This window comes from Engraulis encrasicolus, chromosome 14 (genome assembly GCF_034702125.1).
Source record: "Engraulis encrasicolus isolate BLACKSEA-1 chromosome 14, IST_EnEncr_1.0, whole genome shotgun sequence".
Classification (NCBI taxonomy): domain Eukaryota; kingdom Metazoa; phylum Chordata; class Actinopteri; order Clupeiformes; family Engraulidae; genus Engraulis; species Engraulis encrasicolus.
Window position 1 is genome coordinate 36,250,232 of NC_085870.1, and position 15,433 is coordinate 36,265,664.

Here is a 15,433-nt window from a genome sequence, read left to right on the forward strand (position 1 = left end):
AATGAATACCCCAGATATGAATACCCCATTATAGCCTGATTGTGGAAAGTAGCCTATTTAAAAAAAATTTTTTTTTTAAATAGACCAACGTGTATTTTACAAATCCTAGCCTTAAATGTTTACAATGTCAACGAGCTCTGGATAATAAACAAAAAAGTATTGTTATCTAGGGTTATGAATAGCTTTTCGTGCAATTCATGAAGAGTTAGGCCTGAATAAAGAATACTGTTTCAAGTCAAAACGGCTTCCCATAAGCCTTCTACCAAAAGTTTATGATGATGCCATCAACCCGCGACAGCAAGCATTAGCTTGTGCGGCGGCTAGCAGATTTTCGACGTGCGCCGTTTTCATGGCCCGCGTCAAATTTATGGACTAACTTTGTTTTGGGTAAGCGAGATCATTAGCATCATTGTTACACAAATAATTAATACAACAGAAGGAAAACAATTTTGGTGTTTAATACAATGACCTGAGCAAATGCGTATCTGTTTAACTCGGCTGTCTAGCTTTGCGGGAATGGCTGTTTCGCACCGGTGATGATAGATACCCGCCCTGAGTTGAGATACATCATGTATTCTGTAGCTGCTAAACGTGAAGGCATTCATTGTATATTTGTGTAGCAGTACCCTAAAATTATTTTATAGAACATGCAGAATTCACATTTTCAAGCATTTTGTCTGTGGCATGCAGAAATCGTTAGTAGTGCTTTCTTAGCGTGTGGCCAGTTAGCTCATGCATGTTGAGGCACCATGCACCAGGCACCAGTTTCATTCAACACAGTCAACAGTGATGTGCCCTCCTTTCACCGTAACTAGAAACCATAACGTTTATATATGTTCTATACAGCAATCTATCACAGACCACCATGAGTTTATTTGGGACAACAGCCGGTTTTGGCACCGGCGGAACGAGTGTGTTTGGCAACACCACGACAGATACCCATAATCCAATGAAGGCAAGTTACGCAAAACACTAATCAGATTTCTCTGACAACCTGTCATAGCAGCGGACCATATACTGATCACCTGCTTTCACATCATGCTCTATGATCTTTTAGGATGTAGAGGTGACGTCCCCGCCTGATGACAGCATCAGCTGTCTGGCCTTCAGTCCCCCCACTCTCCCAGGAAACTTTCTCATCGGAGGATCCTGGGCCAATGATGTAAGTAGGCTACAGTATGAAAACGTCCTGCAGTCATCCTGCTGTTTCTTCCTTATATTGCCAAATCTCTTATTGTTAGTCATATTTTACATAACCTCCATCAATAATTACAATAACAATGTACTACTACAAACTTATGTACCATAGTTACACATGCAGCGCATGCTCGTTTTACAAAACATGTGTAATCCAAAAGTGTATTAGCCTACTATCTTATGAATTGTTTGGAAGTTAGTATGCTCATAAGCAAATGTGAACAACATGGTCATGACACGGAGTGCATTTTGCCCTATCTTTTCCCCTCCTCACCAACAGGTGCGATGTTGGGAAGTGCAGGACAACGGCCAAACCGTGCCTAAAGCCCAGCAAATGCACACAGGACCAGTGCTGGATGTGTGCTGGAGCGACGTATGTGATTGCTCATGTTTATATCTGTAGCTTGGTGGTACTGTGAACTGGCTCACCATACAAGCAAACTAGTGTTCTGTATCAGTTTGAGATGCATCTGTAATCTGCTGATGCATTTTATTACCTTGCCATTTCAGTGTCTGGTTTGTGTAGTTGGTATGACAAGTCGCTACACTGAATACATGTAAAATACTCTTGAATTTGAGTTGTAACTGGTCTCTTAGATGAAATTATGCTCTTTTTTTTAAGTACGTAATGTCTGTCTCATCTGTAAAACTTGTAAATGTATGCTGTTAAATTGTTAAATGAGTATAGCAGGGGTTTTCACCTGCTCACTTATCTAAACCGGAACATCATCTTTGGATGAGGTGACAGTGGCCAATGTCAGCTAAACTGGTTTGTTTTGTTTAATAACAGGATGGGAGTAAAGTCTTCACTGCCTCATGTGATAAAACAGCCAAAATGTGGGACTTGAACAGCAATCAGGCCATGCAGATTGCACAGGTGAGATATTTATCACTAACACCTGTGGTGTATCTGCACAAATAACGATTTTTTTAAGTGTTGCACAACACAATTATAATGTTTTTGCCAAGTTATGCCTGAAGCAGTTAAGTTTTGACCATCCCCAAAATGTACCATGAAAGAAGGCCTAAACAACAGGCTCCTTGTATGTGGTTATTTTAATCTTATAACACTGTATTTGCTTTTATGTAGTGATTTTATTCACAGCTTTCATGCATCTTTGCATGCTCTGAACCGGTCTTTCACATTGTTCTTGGATGACTTAAATACACTCCTGGTGCAAACATCAAAGTTGCTGAGCTTTATTTGATGGCTTGTGACTATCCCTCTTCCGCTTGATCACATTTCAGAAGTTTTCAATGGGACTCAGGTCTGGAGATTGGGCTGGCAATGACAGGGTCTTGATCTGGTGGTCCTCCATCCTCACACTAATTGACAAAGCTGCTTGAGTTGCAGCAGTGTCCTGCTGAAAAAGACAATCCTCAGAGTTGGGGGACATTATCAGAATAGAGGGAAGCACGTGGCTTCAACAACGCACTCGTCGCAAAGACGAATCTGACCGATTCCAGCCACATACAAAGTTATCTTGGGCCAAAACTGGCTTTGTTCTGACAATGCCCCTGAACTCTGGGGACCGTTTTATTTTTGTATTTTTTTTAAAGGACAATGATCCCAGCCACTCAGCTTGGTCAATTAAGTTGTGGATTGAGTGCCACCAGGTCAGCAGCTTGAATTCTTGCACCAGGCCTGGACCAAAGTCATCCAACAACAATGTGAAAGACTAGTGGAAAGCATACCAAAACCCATGAAAGCTGTGGTTACAAATTAGGCGTATTGATTTCTGAAGTCTTAAAACATTTCTATTATGGTTTAAAATTATTATCATCTTGTTTTCTTTGCCTTTTTTGAGGTCTGAAGACATGGCACCTTTTGCGTTATTTTGACCATTTGTAATTTTCTGCAAACAATGTTTTCATTCAAATTTTGGAGTAAATGTTGTTGGTAGTTTATAGGATTTTTTCACTCTTAAATATACAGCATATAGACTGAAATAACAATACACATACCTATCCATAGTGACATCAGAATGAGTGAACATTTTGAAGTTTTCTCTCAGTTGTTTCTGCTCTCCACTGGCACAGCATGTTGAAAGAGATTTTGTCTTGTCTTGTCTTTTGTTCTTTTTTTCTCTTCAGCATGATGGCCCCATTAAATCAATCCACTGGATAAAAGCTCCAAACTACAGCTGTGTGATGACAGGTAGCTGGGACAAAACACTGAAGGTGAGGAACAACATCTCGGGCATAGTTTCAGTAGAAGAAGTTCTGTGCTGAAAAATACACTTTTCCTTTATCCATAGGTTAAATATGATTACATTTTGCTACAATGGTGATTGTCAAAATGAAATAATACTACAGTATCTGTACATATTTGTGGTTATGCTTGCCCAACGAAGAACCATATAAGATTATTTCTTCGGTTGGGATGTGTCTCCTCAGTTTGTTGTAAAGGGCTGCTTTAAACTAGCCCTTATATGATCTGTGTATGTACAGCAGGATCTCTGGCCTCTCAAATGAAGCACTATATTTGGACATTTTAAGTCCAGCATGGAAGGAAAAAACATGTTTTAAGAGCGTAATAGGGGTTAATTGGCCATATATTGAAGAATGTTGAAAACCAGTGTGAGGCAACTGACAGAAGGGCCTTATATGTCCTTGCCTGGCATCTCTTCCTAATATGACTTTTTATATTAATGTGCTCTGTAATATTTGAATTCCATTGCTTTTCAATGCTTTTGCTTATTTTTCAAATCTGCACTCTTAAATGGATTTTCTCGCCTCTTCATCTCTGGGGTAGACTGTTATTGGATGTAATTTCCTTGAGTAGCTAATCTTTGTGTGTGTGTGCCTGTCTGTCTGCGTGCGTGCGTGCGTGCGTGTGTGTATGTGTGTGTGTGTGTGTGTGTTCATCCCTCCTCTCATCACATTGGCAGTTCTGGGACACGCGGTCCCCAAACCCCATGATGTCGCTGCAGATGCCAGAGCGCTGCTATTGTGCCGATGTGGTGAGTAATAAAACATCAATCTTTAAGCAAACATGAACTTTTCATATATTGTCTTTTTTCATGCATTGTCTTATATTGACAGCGCTACAGCGATGGAAGGGTGCTTTTCCAACACAGCAGTGATGTTATGGGGTCCAGTGTCTTGTTCGGGCCCACCTAAACCTACTCAAGAAGAGTTGACATTAAACCCTTTACTTAGATAGTCCTCCGATTGCTAGTCAAATCCTTAACCTCCTTTCCCACTGTCGACTTCCAGCAAGTCTATTCCTATTGTAACGATGTGTACTAAAAAACAGCAAAAAGTCACACGACCTTGTCACCTCTGTGTGCTCTTTCTTTCTTTCTTTCTTTCTTTCTTTCTTTCTTTCTTTCTTTCTTTCTTTCTTTCTTTCTTTCTTTCTTTCTTTCTTTCTTTCTTTCTTTCTTTCTTTCTTTCTTTCTTTCTTTCTTTCTCTCTCTCTTTCTCTCTCTCTCTCTCTCTCTCTCTCTCAGGTGTATCCCATGGCGGTGTGTGCCACAGCAGAGAGGGGTCTGATAGTTTACCAGCTGGAGAATCAGCCTTCAGAGTTCCGCAGGATAGACTCTCCCTTAAAGCATCAGGTGATTTCAACCTTTCTGTCCTTTTAGATGCGTCCTAGCATCTCTATAAGAGGGTCTGTCCGTCCGTCCGTCTGAATCGCATTCTTTCAATTGTCATTCCCACCCGTGTCCACAAGGCGGCAGTGCATAGACGGACGCATCAGAGCCGTATATAAAGAGAGTCTGGCCAACTCGAATCATGGACGCCATTTTTGCTCCCCACAGCGAGGATTCTACAGTGTAACTCTATGGGCAGCATACCGTCAAAATCGCTGGGTTTAAAATACAAATAAGGCTTCATAGACCATCAAACTTGGGTTGTAGTATTATCAAGATCCCAACATTAACAAGTTCGTTCGTGTAGAAGGGGTTTGTTTAAAAGAGGGTTTTGTTAGCATAGTTTTCATGTGCTCAGCAGTGCATTCAAGCGTGACTTCCGTGTTGTTGTTGCCTAGGTAGGGCCAACGTCAAAGTCCATATTTAAGTAATGTACAGACATAATATTCACAACAATGGTCAAGTTCATGTACAGGGACCCTGATGATACTTGCAGCAAAGTTTCACGTTGTGTCGAGATTTAGTAGTTTAAAAATAACGATGTGCTCAGCAGTGCATAAACGCGACTGCAGACAGTAGAACCGTAGGATGAGTCTGGATGCTCATAGAATGAGACTGGACGTGAGGGGGAAAGGACCTTATTAGCGCGACAGAAATAATAACTTGGTGGACAAAGTTATGTTTTCACAGTATAGCATAGTTACAGGTGGCAATTAAGATTTGACAAGCTAATTTCAAGTTATGACAGAAACCTAACTTCATTCGTTTTCAAAGTGCGGACAGTTTTTGAGAGCATGCCATCATCATGACTATTTCTTTCAAAAGTAATTGTTAACAAAAGTCGAGGGGAAAAATACATTTACCTCACACAACACGGAGAAATCTGCTGCTTTTCAGTTATTAATTCTGACCTTTATATTCCATAAAGGGGTGTTTATATCTGTGTATGTCCCAAATCCTCCGTTTCTGTCACGAGTTAAACAATGTTGTTCTCCTGACCTGGTCCTGCACTACAGCCATATGTACAACAGTTTGTCATAATAATAATGTAAAAATATTATAGTAAAGCGTTATTTTTTTATATCTGATAATGCTCATTAATGGGAGCGTGGGGAACGAAAATGGCGTCCATAAAACATGTGACCAGCCCAGAACCAATCAAAGTAGCGGGATAGCTCGAACGTTCGAACCCATATTTGGCCAGACTCTCCTTATATACGGCTCTGGGACGCATCTTTATTCGCCTGTCGGACATAATATTATTACATTATTATTATGACAAACTGTTGTACATATGGCTGTAGTGCAGGACCGGGTCAGGAGAAAAAAACAACATCGTTTAACTCGTGACAGAAACGGAGGATTTGGGACATACACGGATATAAACTCCCCTTTATGGAATATAAAGGTCAGAATTAATAACTGGAAAGCAGCAGATTTCTCTGTGTTGTGTGAGGTACATGTATTTTTCCCCTTCGACTTTTGTTAACAATTACTTTTGAAAGAAATAGTCATGATGATGGCATGCTCTCAAAAACTGTCCGCACTTTGAAAACGAATGAAGTTAGGCTTCTGTCATAACTCCTGAAGGTCGTAATGCCGGGTGTTATGGGCAAGTGGTTTGTGAGTTGAGCTTGTAGCCCAAGGGTTGCCAGTTTGATTCCTGACACAACCAGGTGGATGGAGGGAGTGAATTAGCGCCCCCCCCACCCATCTTCTTTCATGACTAGGGTAGTACCCTCAGACCTTCTTCAATGGGATGGTAGTTGGGCTGTCTCTTTGCACGGGTGTTTCATAAATGCAATATCGTTGTGCTCACTGTGTTAAACCAATAACTTTTTTCCTGTTTGCATTGGTTTTCCATGCATGGCTTTGCTAATGTTTACTTGTGTTGATCCCAACTAGATTAATAATCTGTTACTCACTCAAATTTTTGTGTGCACTGTGCAGCATCGCTGTGTGGCCATCTTCAAAGACAAGCAGAACAAGCCCACTGGCTTTGCACTCGGCAGCATTGAAGGACGAGTGGCCATTCATTACATCAATCCCCCCAATCCGTGAGTGTCATTGCCATGTTTGATATCGATTTCGTGGATGCAATGAGATGAGTCAGTAAAGTTCATAGAATGTGCTCAGCTCACACAGACAACATATGACTGGGCACTATTGCTTTGAAAAGAAAAATCCTCTACTACAACCAGGATTTTTTTTGCTCCCACTTATTTTTTATTTTTTCGTGACGTTTCGGGTAGAAACCCTTCTTCAGACGTGACTTCTACCCGAAACGTCACGGAAAAATAAAAAATAAGTGGCAGCAAAAAAGTCCTGGTTGCAGCTGACTTTTCTCTCTCTTTATCTGGTTATTTGTTTATCCTGCTCCCAGGTCAGACGTTTGGATGTGCGAGCTTTTACCTACTATTTGCACTAATGCTTTGAAACCATGCGAGAAGACATGACCGCACTCCTAGTCATGTTACACTTTTGCTACCATGGATGCTTTGAGACAAATATGATAGAGTAGAGTAGAGTATCATTTATTGATCCCAGGGGGAAATTATGGTATCACGTAGCACACATGCATACACAAATACAGAAGACATTACACACGGGTATTACACACATCATTACACATATACAGTGCCCTCCATAATTATTGGCACCCCTGGTTGAGATGTGTTTTTTAGCTTCCAATTATTTTATTTTTTTTCTAAATAATATGGGACCTTAATGGAAAAAAAGAGAAAAATCCAACCTTCAATACAAGTGCATTTATTCAGTGGGGAAAAAATCCCAGATAAAGAAATAATTATTTGACATCAAATAATGTGTGTCACAATTATTAGCACCCCTGGTGTTAATATTTTGTACAACCCCCTTTTGCCAACAAAACAGCACCTAATCTTCTCCTATAATGTTTCACAAGATGGGAAAAGACAGAAAGAGGGATCTTCAGCCATTCCTCTTTGCAGAATCTCTCTAAATCATCCAGAGACCTGGGTCCTCTCCTCTGTACTCTCCTCTTCAGCTCACCCCACAGGTTCTCAATGGGGTTGAGGTCAGGGGACTGAGATGGCCATGGGAGGAGCTTGATTTTGTGTCTGGTGAACCATTTCTGTGTAGATGTGGCCATATGTTTAGGGTCATTGTCTTGCTGAAAGACCCAGTGACGACCCAGCTTCAGCTTTCGGGCAGAGGGCAACAGATTTTGATTTAAAATGTCCTGGTATTTCAAAGCATTCATGATGCCATGCACCCTAACAAGGTTCCCAGGGCCTTTGGAAGCGAAACAGCCCCACAGCATCACTGACCCACCCCCATACTTCACAGTGGGTATGAGGTGCTTTTCAGCATGCGCATCTTTCGTGGTACGCCAGACCCACTTGGAGTGTTTGTTGCCAAAAAGCTCAATCTTGGTCTCATCTGACCAAAGCACACGGTCCCAGTTGAAGCCCCAATACCGCTTGGCGAACTCCAGACGCTTGCGTTTATGATTGTGAGTGAGGAAAGGTTTTCTCCGTGCATGCCTCCCAAACAGCTTGTTGGCGTGTAGACAGCGCCTGATGGTTGATTTGGAGACTTTGTGACCCCAGGATGCTACCATGTGTTGTAATTCTGTAACAGTGAGCTTTGGAGATCTTTTGATTTCTCTTACCATCCTCCTCACTGTGCGTGGTGGCAAAATAAACTTGGGTCCTTGTCCAGGCTTGTTAACCACTGTTCCAGTTGTTTTGAACTTCTTAATCATTCCTCTCACAGTGGATATGGGCAGCTGCAGTTGAGTGGCAATCTTCTTGTAGCCTCTGCCTGACCTGTGAAGGTCGACGCACATCTGCCTCACTTGTATGCTGTGTTCCTTTGTCTTTCCCATGTTTAAGAGTGGATAAGATAAATGGCCTCGGTGTCACGTCATATTTATACCCCAGGGAAACAGGAGGTGATGAATTACTAATTAAATGTTCCTACATACTCTGGTAAACTTTGTAAACTACTGTAGAAATGACAGAAATGCTTCAATTATATTTATTTTCTGGGAATTGTTAAGGGTGCCAATAATTGTGGAACAGGTGATTTAATGAAAAATAATTATTTTTCAGTCAGGGATTTTTTTATTTTCTTACAATTCATTTGAGTTGAAGGCTACATTTTCCTACAATTTTCAGTGTGACAGTATTCTTCTGCAATAAACACTGAATTTATTTTAAGGCTTTTAACACATCTCAACCAGGGGTGCCAATAATTATGGAGGGCACTGTATTAACCATATATAGCACACTCTTGTATATATTCAGCCCAAGGCAGGTATCTCTCTCTCTCTCTCTCTCTCTCTCTCTCTCTCTCTCTCTCTCTCTCTCTCTCTCTCTCTCGCACACACAGACACACAATTATAAAGTACACAAAGAAAAGTGTCCATAGGGGCAGGGAAAACATGCAGGGTGGAGTTAAGGGTGTGATTGTATCCTGACTTGCTTTTCAGAGCCAAGGACAACTTCACCTTCAAGTGCCATAGATCGAATGGAACCAACACTGCCACTCCCCAGGACATTTATGCTGTAAGTCATCTTCAAGTCTTCTTCAGGAGAGGGGCGACTGCCCACAGTGCATGATAGGCAATGTGGTTTTCTATTCTTTCCCGAAATTGCTTGTCACTCCAATAGAGAATGAATGTAGAGAACGAATGTGTGTTAAAGTTGCAGCCAAACACAAATGTAGTGGATTCAGTAGAGGTGCTCCGATCACCATTTTTTGGCCCGATCACTGATACCGATCACCAAAAATCTTAATCTGCCGATCACCGATCATTGCCGATCACAGAAATTATTTCCTATTTTTTTTAATAGCCTATTAATTATCCTTATTGAATACCATTTCTGGCCATAAACCAATCAATCTTAATTTGCACATGTCGCTTTCACAATGTAGGCCTATTATTAGGCTATTATTATTATTATCATTATTATTATTAGGCTATTATTATTATTATTATTATCTTTCAGCTCTTTCAGACTACTGTTGGTAATATAGCCTACAAGTAGGCCTAAGTCTACAGTATTAATCAATTTATAAGTTTTTGCATATAATTACTAAACTATTTAAGATTGAATTGAAACTGAAACATTACATCAATTTATAAGTTATTGCATATAATTACTAAACTATTTAAGATTGAATTGAAGCTCAGACACCTGGATCTCAGTCTCTTGTCTTCTGCATACGATAAATAACCCTGTCGCTTTAAATGGGCAGCCTCGTGAGGAGAGCCCCTCCCTTCTCTGTCACTCACTGTCCACAGCTGCAGTGCTCCACGACCGTTCTGAGCTCTCTCCCTCTCCCCCCTCACCTGTCGCCGTTTGGCGTTTCAGCGACTATCAAACTAATCAACTGACTGTCAATTACAACTTTGAAAACAATAACGTTGGCATGCTTGTGCGGACAACGTGAACTTGTCGCGTGCTGACCGAAGCAACTACACAGGTTATAACGTAAAATGGCTAACTGGCGAGAAGTAGTCTATCGCAAATTACATTGTGACTGAAACACTTGAGATTCTACATACACAAAACAAGAAAAAAACTTCACTTGATAGAACAGGCAACACGCACAACACGGCGTGTCTGCGAGGAAAGCTCTTTCTCTGTTACACTGTCATAGATTGTAGAATTCCCTGCACAGACTCAATGAGTTTCACCGTCCTCTCTCCCTCTGTTGCTGTTTGGTGTTGCAGCGACTACAAACTAATGGCCTGGCTGTAACATGCTACAACTTTAAAAACAATACCGTTGATGATTGTTTTGGAAACGTTTAGTTGTTGCGGGCTGACAGGCTGTAACTCAAAATAGCGAACATGGCGAGACTGACACGTCATTCGCAAATTACAAGCGTCATGTAAACGGCGCATGGATCGGAAAATCAGATCATTGTTGATGCAGATATGATTATAAATGGTGAAAATGAAGGAGGGAATTCCAAAAAGTTAAAGACAAGTAAAGATGCCTTATTTTGGTGCAGCAGCTGTGCAGAGCCAGCACCTAGGCTACATGCAGGCAGCGCCAGGTGTAAAGGCAAAATGGTTGCGTGAGGAATTTAATATCTCTGGATCGGTTTTTTGATCGGAATGTTTTTCCGATCACCGATCAGGCTATTTTTGGCCATTATCGGCCGATCATGATCGGAGCACCTCTAGGATTCAGTGTTGACAAAGGACCAAGTAATGTGTCATTGCCGCTGCTGCATGCTTTTAAGGGTTGCACTCATACAACAAATGGGTCCTTGCTGGTGTTAATGCTGTGTTTATGCTGTGTTTTCATCTAATGTAGACTACTTTAATTTTTTTATCCATTTATTCCTATTTTATGTATTTATACTTCTTCTTCCGAAAGACCACTGCACTGCCTCTGTATGAGGCCCAGTATACCAAAGTGCCCAATACAAATTAACTACTCCTTCCCTTGGCCCTACCGTGGCTCTAACGGTAGGGCTCTCGTCTACTATGCTGCCGGCCCTTCCCCATCTCTCTCTCTCTCTCTCAATTCACTTCCTGTCTCTCCTCCACTGCCCTGTCTGATGATAAACAATATTTAAATACTTCAAAAAATAAACAAAGTTCTTCTTCCCTTGCCTTGCCAGGTGAATGCAATTGCTTTCCACCCAGTCCACGGCACGCTAGCCACGGTGGGCTCCGATGGACGCTTCAGCTTCTGGGACAAGGACGCCCGCACCAAGCTGAAGACCTCAGAGCAGCTGGATCAGCCAATCACAGCCTGCTGCTTCAACCACAACGGAAACATCTTCGCGTACTCCTCCAGCTATGATTGGTCAAAGGTGCGGCAGATGCATGTTGTGTTAACTGAGTGACATATGTAAATCCATACGAAGGCAGGGAAACTGTTTGGGCACTTTTTTACTTCAGAAGAGTGGCAGCAGCCCAACACCTACACAAACTGTAATGTCCTACCCTAAAGACCCCCGACAGGGTCAACGCTCATGTAACAAAAGTTTCGCCACCATTATTATCCACTATGTAACACATATGAATGTGCTTTGTTGTGACCCCTCGACTTTGTAGCTCTCATTGTAAATGTTAAGCTGTGATTAGTTCTACCAGTGGCAAGCTATTTTGTTCATAATGTAGAGTAAGATTGAAAGAAACTGAAGCAAACACAGCTGTGGTTTTTTTCATCATGAATTTGCTTTATTCACTCATGACTGTTTGCTCGGATATTTGATTTGCGTGCTTTGCTGACCGGAGACAGTGGAAAATGCTCACCAAAGGGCATCATAGCTCATTGCCATAAAGTTAACTGACTCTTTTTTGCTGAAGACAAACTGGGCTACTTCTCAGTGTACTTCTCTCTAGACCCAGGGATGACCGGAGCACTCGGCATACTTTTAGAGGTTTTTTAGTTTTTGGTGCACAAAGTAAAAAAACCTCTAAAATTATGCTGAGTGCTCCGGTCATCCCTGGGTCTAGTCACTGAGAAGTAGTCTTCATTCTGCTGTCCTGGACTGTGAGCACCACAAGGGCTGAAGCGCAGACATCCTTTCTTTAAGTGCAACTTCTTTTTTGCTCTTGCTGCCTCGTTCGCTTCAGCCCTGGCGAATTTGGTTTGGTTTCCCAATTCTGGACAAATGCGTGTGTGTGTGTGTGTGTGTGTGTGTGTGTGTGTGTGTGTGTGTGTGTGTGTGTGTGTGTGTGTGTGTGTGTGTGTGTGTGTGTGTGTGTGTGTGTGTGTGTGTGTGTGTGTGTGTGTGTGTGTGTTAATTCATATGAATGGTAGTGAATTGTAAACATGTCCTATGCGTGTCTCCACAGGGCCATGAGTACTACAACCCTCAGAAGAAGAACTACATCTTCCTTCGCAACGCCGCCGAGGAGCTGAAGCCTCGGAACAAGAAATGGTGAGAGCCGGGGAGGCGGAGAGCCACCGCACTCCTTTGCACCTTTGGAGACGGTGACGCCACACAGGGCTGCACTCCCTCCTTTTCTTCTTTCCTTACTTCCTTTCTTCCTTTTTTTGTGCTAAGCATCCTCTTATTGCCATGGTGACGCGTGCCAGGGCTCTACGGTCCCCCACAGCAACATGATGCTATGCATGCGGGGTCATGCGTGTGTATAAGAAGCAGTTTGGTCTTTGGTTGTTGTTATTATTTTATCATTATTATTTTTGTGGGGCGGGGGTTGCATTAATTGTTTTTTGCTTCTATATTTAATTCATTTTGTTTCAATTAATTTATTAATTATTTATTATGAGCTGAGTGGCAAAAACGGCTCGATTTCATATAATAATAATTCAGAGAGTGGCATGACGTGTCTGCCAAACCTCTTGACACATGGGGTACCTTATATTATCCAAACGCCGTCCTCAACTTGTGTGCGTGAACTTGCGCTTTGCTGACGCTCCGCATCTGTGGAGTTTAATTTCCCTGCTGTCAGCCCATGCACAACAAAGTTTGGGGGACATTTCTCCATTCAACATCCTGATTGCAAATGAGAAAAGGACCTTTGACCTTGTGCGAGATATTTATTAAAGCTCTATTGTCAGTAATGTCTTGCGACATCATCACGAGGCCACAAGCACAAGGGAGTGCAGGAGTTTGAATAATGGAATTTACCCATGAGGTTGCGGGCCTGCGCTTTCTGATGACATCATGGCGATGTTCGCTTTAGTTGCACTTTAGGCCAGAGGAGCCAGCTAGTGGCTAACGAAGCAAACACGTGCTTCTGGTAGTCTTAATTTTCAATGGTGCTATTACTGATGGGAGTCTAATCTCATTCCTACTTTTAAAAGAGACAATCGGGTAAAATGGAGTCACTTTAATAAGAAATGCATTTCTATTTTTGTAGAGAGTTTGTGTGTGACGTGTGTTAAATCTGGCTGGATTTTTGCTGAAATTAGCCAAAGAGCATACCGTAATTAAGCATCTAATGCAGATAATGTTGAGATGTCATGTTGACATGAAGAGTGTATTTTTCTTTTCTGATTGTAACAAAAATGTGTAGAGAACGTCTCAATAAACCTGATTTACACTCTTTCTGTGTAGAATGTTGAGTGGCTTGACTGACCGCCTCCCCTCCCTGTGTTTAGATTCGTCGTTGTGTGCAGAGTCCCATCTCGCTGGTGGGAAAGGCATTGGAGGAGCGGCTTTAGTGTGTATATATGGCAAGAGAACCACACAACACCCCCCCACCCCCACCTTTTGGCTTACACCTGGACCAATGGCGAGGCTTTGCGTACTGTGTATGGACCAATCAGCAGGGGCCAACCTGCCCTTGTATTGATGACCGCTTTGTGGCTTCAGGTCATGTGAGGGTAGCCGTTCTCTTTTGTTGCTCTTCATCATTGTTGATGGTCATAGATATGAACACTAGATGCTACGTTCAGCCCTTTGGCATGGCTCATCCCTATGTGCCGCCGTCTTGTGCCAGTATCCCATGTTCTGTCATAGATCTTGTGTTCCTGCCACTTACAGAATACTGTGCGTATCGCCTTGTCAGCAATTGATGGCAGCGTTATACGGGCATATACATTGCGGCTATCTGACTTCAGCCATTCGCTCCATTGCAAAGGAGGGGCCAACGCCGCGTCTAGTGTTCATGTCTATGGTTGATGGTAAAACTCCTTTTTATATTCATGTCTGCAAGTTATTTTTTTACATGGCTTCCATGAGGATACAATGATGTTTTTGGTGGTTGTTGTTGTTGTTCAACCTTTTGCTTTACTGTCATTACTCAGTGTAGCTCGATCTTGAAATGTAAAACCAATAAATAATTATCTCCAGGACTTTTTGCGCATAATGGAATAGCTTTTTTCTTGTACGTGTTTTGTCCAGAACTACTTTTGCGCCAAGCATGATCAAATGTGCAAAAGACTAACCCGTTTCCGCTTTTCAAAAGAACTGATCAATTCACTGAAAAGCTTATTCATGGCACAGATCAGCGTAAAACCAACTAACTGCTGGGAAGAATTTGTTAGCCAGAGTAATCTTGTGACTGTGAATGCTTTCACAGCAGGCGTCCACTAGGGGGAGTGTTTGTCCTGTTTGTGGGCTGCAGCAGACCGCTCAAGGGAATCTGAAGTCTGGATGGCCAGTGTGTTTTGACTGAAGCCAAGGCTGAGGATCAAAGCCAAGCCCATTGGACCCCACTGGTGAGGTTGAGAGAGGTTTTGGAGTAAGTGTGAGTGTGGGGATTTTATCAGAAGGATATGAATGACAAGTACAGCACATCCTACAAAGGCCACACGTGAGAAGACGGGAAGCCTTCACAGCAGCCGGAGGTGTGAAAGTGGCCACTTTATTGTGGTCATTAGGGTGTCGCTTCTCTGCCAGGTAGGACGGGAGCCATTTAGCAGACGCCTTCAAAGACGAAAGGAGAGAGGACATCCACATTAGGCTTGTCGCTGTGGGGGTCTCTATTTTACTTCATGCACCCAAGGTGTCAGTGGCGGTGGATTTATGCCATGAAGAAGAAGAAGGTGTGAGCACTGCTCTAGGCCTGTCATATACTGGGAAATGTCATGTCACCCCTGTGCCAAGGTGCACTGTTTGCCTTGGCCGGTCCTATAATAAATAATACATCTAAGGGCAGCAGAGGGGATGTGTGGTGGGTTCCAGTTGCATGATTTTTTTTTTTTAAACAA

General features: G+C 42.2%; 1 protein-coding gene across 2 annotated transcripts; it reads left to right on the forward strand.

The window, feature by feature from the left end:
• Nucleotides 1-278: 278 nt before the first annotated feature.
• Nucleotides 279-14,575, forward strand: rae1 (ribonucleic acid export 1). Of its 2 annotated transcripts, XM_063215608.1 has the most exons (13): nucleotides 280-387; nucleotides 847-955; nucleotides 1,058-1,162; nucleotides 1,478-1,570; nucleotides 1,988-2,074; nucleotides 3,292-3,378; nucleotides 4,089-4,160; nucleotides 4,653-4,760; nucleotides 6,747-6,853; nucleotides 9,271-9,346; nucleotides 11,421-11,615; nucleotides 12,607-12,692; nucleotides 13,880-14,575. In XM_063215608.1, coding segments are annotated over exons 2-13 (1,107 nt in total). In that variant the 5' UTR covers nucleotides 280-387; nucleotides 847-865; the 3' UTR covers nucleotides 13,881-14,575. The 2 variants fall into 2 exon arrangements, with proteins under 2 accessions (XP_063071677.1, XP_063071678.1); XM_063215607.1 differs by lacking the exon at nucleotides 13,880-14,575 and having other exon boundaries at nucleotides 279-387; nucleotides 12,607-12,696.
• Nucleotides 14,576-15,433: the final 858 nt, after the last annotated feature.

Excerpts from the sequence above, each read along its gene's own strand:
- rae1 (XM_063215607.1), top strand. The coding sequence starts at position 866 with ATGAGTTTATTTGGGACAACAGCCGGTTTTGGCACCGGCGGAACGAGT. Across the intron at positions 1,571-1,987 it reads TGGATGTGTGCTGGAGCGAC|GATGGGAGTAAAGTCTTCAC; the intron begins GTATGTGATTGC and ends GTTTAATAACAG. Across the intron at positions 11,616-12,606 it reads CCAGCTATGATTGGTCAAAG|GGCCATGAGTACTACAACCC; the intron begins GTGCGGCAGATG and ends GTGTCTCCACAG.